Genomic DNA, 7,043 nt, shown 5'->3' on the forward strand with positions numbered 1-7,043 from the left:
AAATCCCCCAAATTATGGGAACTGTAGGCCCGAAGTTAAGAGCATAATTATCCCCAGAACGGATTAAAGACAAAGAATAATAATGCTAAAGTCACAAAATCTGTTAATACGATGAAGTGGAGTGTTGGGGAACACAAAACTGAACATTACAGGGCTGCACAAAGACGACTCCACTCAGTAGTTTTTGTGTAATCCTGCCGACAAACAAACAAAACAAACAAACGGACACAGATGAAAACATAACCTTCTTGTTGGAGGTAATTAAAGTAATCGTTAGTTGCAGCTGTAATAGAAAAATGAAGAGAAGAAAACGCCAAAGATGGATATGATGAATGGGCACTTTGATGAAGTCGGTCTTTATTTAATGTGATTCAGCTCAAAGTTGTTTGACAGATTGAAAATGATCAGCGCTCAGGAACAAACGAAGCCACGTTGGACCTGCTGTTTAACTTCAAACGTCTCTGTCCGTTCAGGCTGCACAATAAACAAAATCAAAACCAAACTGCTTAAATGTTTTCAAAACAAAGTGTTTGTATGTGTCCTGGACGTGGTGTTATTGTGCTGCGTTGTCAACAAATGAGAAAAAAAACTTTCATCTTGTTACAGTTTGTAAAATCCTGAGCGTTAACATCATCTTTCACGATACACTTATAATAAATTCATGTTTATGTTGTTTATATTTAAAAATATACATTTTTGGTCATTATTGTGCAGCCATGCTCTCCACTCACCGCCTGCCACATGTTCATCAGTACAAAACAAACGTCCCAATAACAAGTCAAGTATATTGCAAACAAACGACGGCTCTGATTGGCTACACAGTCACTTCCCCTCCTGCACGGCTTGCTACAGTTTTCTTAAGGCAGAATTTCGTTCCATCATCGACGCGAACCGTTAGCTCGTCCCATCATTACCCACAATTCCTCCCAGTGACCTCTACCACAAACACATCAGCCTATGCAATTTATTTTTCACATTCACATACGACAATATCATCTGAAAAAATTAACATATAAAAAAGACGAAAACATGAGCGTGGTAGCACGAACCTCCCCCCGAAACGCTTTAGTGTCTCCCTGCCTCTGTGACAGTCTCATGTCGATAATAAATATGGGCTCTTCTCTCCGGCTGGACCAGTCCATGTCTGGCTTTCAGTGTCACTGCCGGTCTGCTCGGTCTGTGGTGTATGGGTGTGGTCTGGAGATTCTGATGTTGTTCAGTTGTCGGCAGCTGCGATGGGAGTGGAGTTTGATGTTTCTGCTGCAGAGGCTGAAGGAGCGTCGTCCACTGAGAGCTCCTGCATGGAGTCTGCTGCCTCCTGCACAGCTTCACCCTCCTCTGAAACACAAGAGAATATGTGATGAGGTCTGACTGTGCTTTCATACTGAAAGAATCTGAATCAAGACTTCTGAGGACGAGGTCCAACCATCATTGTAAATAAATATATGTGACTATGACTCAGACAGAAATGTAAAGAGGCTTTAAAGTTGTATTCATGTTTTCTTTAGTCACGTCCTCATTCTCTGATGTATCATCTAATGTTTCCCTACACAGCTCACTAAATTATATAATAAAGGTCCAGTTGTTTTCAGACATTTGTTTTGAAAATGTTTTGAAAATGTTTTGAAAATGTTTGTAAAATGTTTTTATTATGAAGTAATAACAGCTCATAATGTAACATTCTTTGGATGTTAACCTGAGTGTATGCGATGAGGGATCACTGTAGTTTGGTTTTATTCTTGCTCTCTGAGCTGGATGACGTACCTTTGCTCTGCTGCATCCTCAGTTTGGCTGTTTCTTCCTCCTGCTTCTCTCTCTGCTCCTGCAGACTCTTGCAGACTTTCTTGTGGGTGAACCAGTGCATCTTCTGGCAGACTTGGTCACAGTAGATCACCTGGTGCCACAAAAAGATTAAGTTTACTTTACTGACCGTGTAACTGAATAAAAGGCACAAACAAAGGAGAAAGAAAATACCAGCACTGAGAGGTTAAGAAGCCGTCGAACACAAAGTTCCAGTTTGAACCCAGTCGGTGACCTTTGTTGCAGATTTATATTATTAAAAAAGTTACCTGCTGGGAAGTTGCAGTCTAAAAAAAAACACTGTTGTTTTGACACTCACCATTTTACAGACGGAGCATCTCTTCTCAGCTCCCTTCTCTCCACAGGAAGTACAAAACTCTGCGTCCATGAAGCCGACCTGACCTGTGATGGCCTGAGTCAACACGGACAGAGCCGTGGGGTCGTTGCCCTGTGATGATGGAAGAAAGCAGGACAAGAAAACAGATCAGGCTTAAGCAACAAAACACAAACCAAGAAAGGTTTTCACTTAGATTAGAATCATTCAAATCCAAGTCATCAACACTCAAAGTCTGAACTGTCTAAATTTTCTCCAGACTCACGATCTCCACAGGAGCGATACTCCGCACCAGCTGCTGCAGCAGAGTAGCGTCACAGTAAGGAAACTTGCGGATGCACTCTCTGAGAAACTTCTCCTGAAACACGGGGAAGCCATCGCTGTCTCGACCCTTCAGCAAACTGCAGGACAGGCATCAGAGAGATCAAACATTTTAGGAAATTTAAGTCAGAGCTACGACAGGAAACGTATCCTCAGTTAAAATCCCCCATGACCTCACCTCTTGATGAGGCCGTCCAGTTTGTCCTCACGGTCTTTGAGGAAGGAGGCACATTTTCTCAGCACACAGCTTATGTAATGCATCTTCATGGCGAGCACTTCGTTCATGTCCTGCTGCTTAATGCACTTCTCACAGATGAGCTCCATCACCCGGCGGCATTTTTCTAAAGCCTCCACCTCCGCCAGCAGGGGGTTCTCCTTCACCAGCATCACCATCTGTAAAACACAAACAATACTTACATCAGTTACATCTGACACAAAAATCTACTCCTTCAAAATAAAACATCTCTAATGGTATATATTTGATGTACTGTCATGTTCCTTGTTGTGTTTTACATGCATGTTATTATACAGTATCCAGTTCTGTTGTCGACTACGGCTGCAACCAATTATTATTTTGATAATTGATTAATCTGCCAATTAATTTCACAATTAATCCTGTGTTAATTTGAAGAAGTTGGCAATTCTCATCACAATTTCCCAAAGTGACATCTTCAAGTTGCTTCTTTTGTCCCCTCAACCCACCTACAACCAAAAACTCTCCATTTACTGTCATTAATGACAAAGAAAAGCAACAAATCCTCACATTTATGAAGCTAAAAGCAACAAATGTTCACTGTAGTCCATGATAGTAGACACTGACAAACATATTTTGTAAAGTGTTTTTGAAGTGGTGTATTTTTGGCACAGAAGCTCATTTCATGCTTCCTTGTATGCCACATGATCCAAGAGGCCCGGGAGCATGCTGCTCTCCAATCTAAGTAATCACAGCAGCGGCTGATTAGTTCTCTGATTATTTGTTTCCTCGCAACATGGAGGAATATAATCAGTGAAATTGGCAGTTGGAGTGTTTGAATGAAGAACTGCTCATTGGGATGATGAGTATTTCTCTACAGAAATGCACAAGGAGATTAAAGGGTGGCTGGATGAAGGAGCTGCAGGATGGACTCAGTCTGAACACACATTTTGAAAACAATCACTATACTACAGCCTCCTCTTTTCCTGTCCAGCTGTGTCGTACCTTGACGGGGTTCAGGTTGGTGCTCATGATGACTTTGTGGAGAGGTCCGGCCAGTTTGGGCGGCAGCTTGGGTTCCTTCTCCAGACCCTGAGGCTTGGTGTAATAATCTAGTCTGGCACGGGAGAAGAAGTTGTTGATCACAGTGACACAGTCGTGTTGCCCTGAGGAGGGAAAAGAGGAGGCATGAATATCATTTTTGTCACATGTTTGTGTTCAGTCGGAGCAAGTTTCATGCTATTTTTTTAAGAATTCCTCTACTCTGTATTAATAATTGTACTAAAAAACAGAAAAATAGAATAGAAAAAGGGAAAAATTAAACTAAAAATTGATTTCTCTTCACTTCTGTGGAAAAACAGAAACTACAATGAGTACGATCTACATGGTAATTCTGCTAATGATCAAATTAAATGTGTAAAATGCTCCTGACTGACAAACAAGTGGTGTGTGTGATCCCTCGTCTTTGTGTGTGGGATGATACAACACTTGACAACACTTGTGTGAATAAGCGCACGTCACATCCAGACGTACCAACAAAGGCTGCCATCTGTGCGGCAGTCCTCCCGACAGAGTTGACCACGTCTGTCTCTGCCCCCGCGTCCAGCATCATCCACGTGATATCAGTCTTACCTACAGCCACAGAGGAAGAAGAGTCACAACACATGCAGGAAGAGACTTTGCAAAATAATCATATTGCTGTGTCAACTCCAACATTTCACCGGTTATGATAACAGCTTACCTGACAGGCCGGCAAACATCAGCGCTGTGTATCCATGCTCATGTTGATTACAATTCACATCTGCTCCGTGTTGTAGCAGCAACCTGCACATGTCTGCTTTACCTTTGTAAGCAGCGTGCATGAGAGGGGTCATCCCATACTGTGGATTGAAAGATTGAAAAAAGACATTTACACAAACAATTTCACTTTTACATAAGCAAAAACTCACACGGCTTCGATTACAAAAGAAAGCATCTGTTTCAAACACCTGATGCTGACAGGTGGACAACAAAGAATGAGAGACAGCAGGAAGGACATGAAGGAGCGTCTCCAAAGCTCTTCAGTGGAGTGACTCAAGTCCTCTTGTCCCACACATATGTCAGTGAACAAAGGAGGAGCTTTCCTAACAGATCTTAGGACGCTTTTTCTTCTACATAACTAACAAACAGTTGTGCTTAAAATTCACCTACACATACCTGAATTTGTGCCTCCAATGAGTTCATCATCGTATTCACATTTGACACTTTTGCATTGATGATTACATTCAAGTTAGCAATGTCAGCTGCTGTGGATTGAGGTCGATTGATGCAGGAAAAAATGTAAATGTTTTAATGCAACAGCAGTTATGATGATAGGTTAATGAATCTGATCTTAAATCTTTCTGTTTTACTGATTACGACCAAATTAACCAGGAGATATGTCACTCTACTAGAGGTTGGCAAAAGTGCACACTTTGCTTACTTAAGCTGAAGTACAGATACTCAAGTATAAAAGTAAAAAGTATCCCTCTGAAGGACATTTCTACGCAAAATAAACTGAACCTTTATTACAACATGTCTTTTCTCCCCATTCGAGTCTCCCTCTCTGTCGGTTTCATCTTGTTACGTTTTTAAGCGTTGTTTCATCTTGCTACGTACTGTCGTGCGTTAAATGCACTGACGGACTGAAATCAGTCTTGTGATGTTGGGAAGGCGGCGTGCAAAATAAAATTAATGACTAATTCTCCTCAAGTGCATTAAAACTAATGTAACTAACCTGTTTTGAAAATGTAAGGAGAAGAAAGTACAGATATTTGTGTTAAAATGTTGGGAGTTAAAGTTAAAGGTTGTCAGAAAAATAAATACTCAAGTAAAGTAAAGATACCCAAAAAATTGACATATACAATAACGAAGGCTTTGTATTTAGTTACTTCCTACCTCCGCTTGCTGCCGTCAAATGCAGCAGGTTTTCAACTGTATGATTTATGTGCCTTGGAATGAATATATCCAAAGTATTATGAGATCAGATTTGAAAATTAGATACAAAATTAAATTAACTTTATAAGCCCATTGAGGGTTTTTTTAAAAGCTCATCAGCACAACTATTTTATTGATCCTGTGAAAAGAAATAAACTTAACAAACCAACTAGTATCAACCAGCTCTGAGAGTTTATTCCTGTCAGGAAAGCTCTGTTACCTCATCCAAACAGTTGACTCGCACATCCTTACAGCCCAGCAGCCTGGAGGCCTCTTGAACATTTCCTAAGTGCATAAAATACAATATTAATACAGCATTATAAAAACAACACCAAGCTTTATTAACTGTTCTCAGCTCTAGAGATTAAACCACCTCTATTTTCTGAGATTTTGTCATATTCTAGGTCTAACATAATACACACTCTTCTGACTGCACAATGCAAACAATCCCACAGAAACACCTTTTCAAATGCATGTAATCCTGACCTGCCTGTTCCCTCAGGTGTGCATATATCTGACAGTTCGCTATCACAGGTAAGCTACTCATGTGCACACTATTAGCTGTCAGCTAACGTTAGCTTGTGCCAAGCCTAGCATGCGAACTCACATTTAAGTGAATTGCAATGATTTGACAAGGTAGTAACCGAGTAGTAAAAGCAGGAGGCTGGCGTTATTTCCTTATTCTTGTAACTAATCACACAAATATAACAACTTAAAAACAGGAGCTAGCTAGCTAGCTAGCTAACCCCTGTGTGGTGTTCCAGAGGGATTAGCGTTAGCCGAAGAGGCTTACCTGCCGTAATAACCTCAAACAATTCCTTTTCGCTTGAAGACAAGTCTCCCTTCTTCGGAGCAGACATGTTGGGTGACTAATAGTTTGAAATTAGACTATAAGGGCACAAATAAAGCGAGAAGTTCTTGAGTAAATCTCTCCTTTCCGCGGCTCTGACAATCTGCTGATGCTCGGACATGAAGGCTAGCTCAAGTCGAGCTGTCATATGGAATGTACCACTTGCGTTCTGTGAGGAGGGGGGGCGGTCGTAGGTCGCAACCAAAAATATATACCGGTAGCTTGAATACGTTTTTACAAACTAATTAAATGAGGATATGTTGATACATACATGCAAGATTTATCGCAGTAAAATTAACTATTTACAGCCAAGATACTAAAATTTGGACAATCACAACGGAGAGTTACCCCCCTGTTCTTTCGCTCAAACACTCAGTCGGGCGGAAGTCTATAAAGTTCGTGCAGGATGCTGCACAGAGAGCCACATGATGCTCCTGCAACAAGTCCACTGAGCATTAACATGTTTGAGTTGAGATGAAACTGCAACTATTATTAACCTGAAACACCTAAAATTAGAATTAACAGTGGGATATAATGGAGGCTAATGTGATTAACTTGAATAACACTGACCTGAAAGTAGGAGAGTTAGA

General features: G+C 40.9%; 1 protein-coding gene across 1 annotated transcript; it reads right to left on the minus strand.

Moving 5' to 3' along the window:
* Positions 1–340: 340 nt before the first annotated feature.
* Positions 341–6,606, minus strand: ankmy2a (ankyrin repeat and MYND domain containing 2a). The gene is made up of 10 exons (XM_073486149.1): positions 6,397–6,606; positions 5,824–5,888; positions 4,390–4,528; positions 4,182–4,280; positions 3,654–3,814; positions 2,634–2,848; positions 2,400–2,535; positions 2,120–2,248; positions 1,765–1,894; positions 341–1,338 (listed from the first exon to the last, which is right to left on the minus strand). The coding sequence occupies exons 1-10, from the start codon at positions 6,461–6,463 to the stop codon at positions 1,217–1,219; spliced, it is 1,263 nt and encodes a 420-aa protein (XP_073342250.1). The 5' UTR covers positions 6,464–6,606; the 3' UTR covers positions 341–1,216.
* Between the last annotated feature and the right edge of the window lie 437 nt (positions 6,607–7,043).

This window comes from Pagrus major, chromosome 17 (genome assembly GCF_040436345.1).
Source record: "Pagrus major chromosome 17, Pma_NU_1.0".
NCBI classification, from domain to species: domain Eukaryota; kingdom Metazoa; phylum Chordata; class Actinopteri; order Spariformes; family Sparidae; genus Pagrus; species Pagrus major.